At 53.4% G+C, this 942-nt stretch overlaps 1 protein-coding gene across 1 annotated transcript; it reads right to left on the bottom strand.

The window, feature by feature from the left end:
- Positions 1 to 2: 2 nt before the first annotated feature.
- Positions 3 to 941, bottom strand: DQ04_22811000 (hypothetical protein; the record flags this gene model as incomplete). Its single annotated transcript, XM_009318122.1, has 1 exon — positions 3 to 941. A coding segment is annotated over one exon (939 nt), but the record flags the coding sequence as incomplete, so codon positions are not given.
- Position 942: the final 1 nt, after the last annotated feature.

Here is a 942-nt window from a genome sequence, read left to right as displayed (position 1 = left end):
GGTGTCAGTGGCGCATCAGCAGCTTGAGAAGCAACATTCTCCAGGGATTCTGCGGCTGTCTTCTCTTCCGATGGCACCGATGAGGGCTTCTCTTTGTCGGTCGCCGTGTTGCCAGCTTCTTGTTGATCAGAAGCCTTGCCACCAGGGGAAACACTGCTCAGTGGATCCTGTTGGAGACTCTGGCTCTGTGACTCGTCCCGTGACGTTTCCGCAGGTGAAGATGACGGAGGCTGGGCATCTGTAGATGACGAATCAGGTTCCTTCTCTCGTTTTTTAAGAGCCTGCAATGAAACGACGATCTCCTCCAGCCATGACTCAGTACTTTTGAGGGCTTTCGCGGCGTGTTCAGATGCCGTGGTGGCAGCGCTCGAAGCCTTTTCCGCGTCTCCCGCTGCAGCCGATGCAAAGTCAGTCACTTTTTTAGCGGCCGTTTTTAGAACCTCGCTTACAGGTGACGTTTGTTCGGGAGTCGTCTTTTCGAAAAGATCAAGCGCCTCCTTAGCGCTGTTCATGGCACTAAAAGCATTCCCCTTCTCCGTCGTCGCAGCCTCTTTTGCTTTTTGTGCACTAACCTGGGCTTCTGCGAGTTGTTCACGAACTGCTGATAGCTTTTGAAATTCCTTCTGTGCGAGCGCTCCTTCTTTGCTGATAACTTTAGCCGGGTCGGCCGCGGCCCCTTCAGCCATCCCCTCCGCTTCCGTCAACAACTTATCGGCCCTAGTCGTTGCTTCCACTGCTTTCGTAACTTCATTCCCGATTGAAGTAACGGAATCGTGAGACGTCGTCGTCGTGTTCATTGCGGCTTTCGCCAAGCTGGTCACCGCAGCAATCTTATCCTTGTCGAGAACTTCTGTTTCCTCCAATTTCGTTTTAAGCGCAGCAGCCGCTTGTGACGCCGTTTCAGCCGCAGCCTTGAATCGCTCCGTCGCACTTTTTACAGCG

This window comes from Trypanosoma grayi (genome assembly GCF_000691245.1).
Source record: "Trypanosoma grayi strain ANR4 Tgr_2281_V1, whole genome shotgun sequence".
In the NCBI taxonomy this organism is placed as follows: Eukaryota; Euglenozoa; class Kinetoplastea; order Trypanosomatida; family Trypanosomatidae; genus Trypanosoma; species Trypanosoma grayi.
This window is presented reverse-complemented; position numbering and strand designations above follow the sequence as displayed.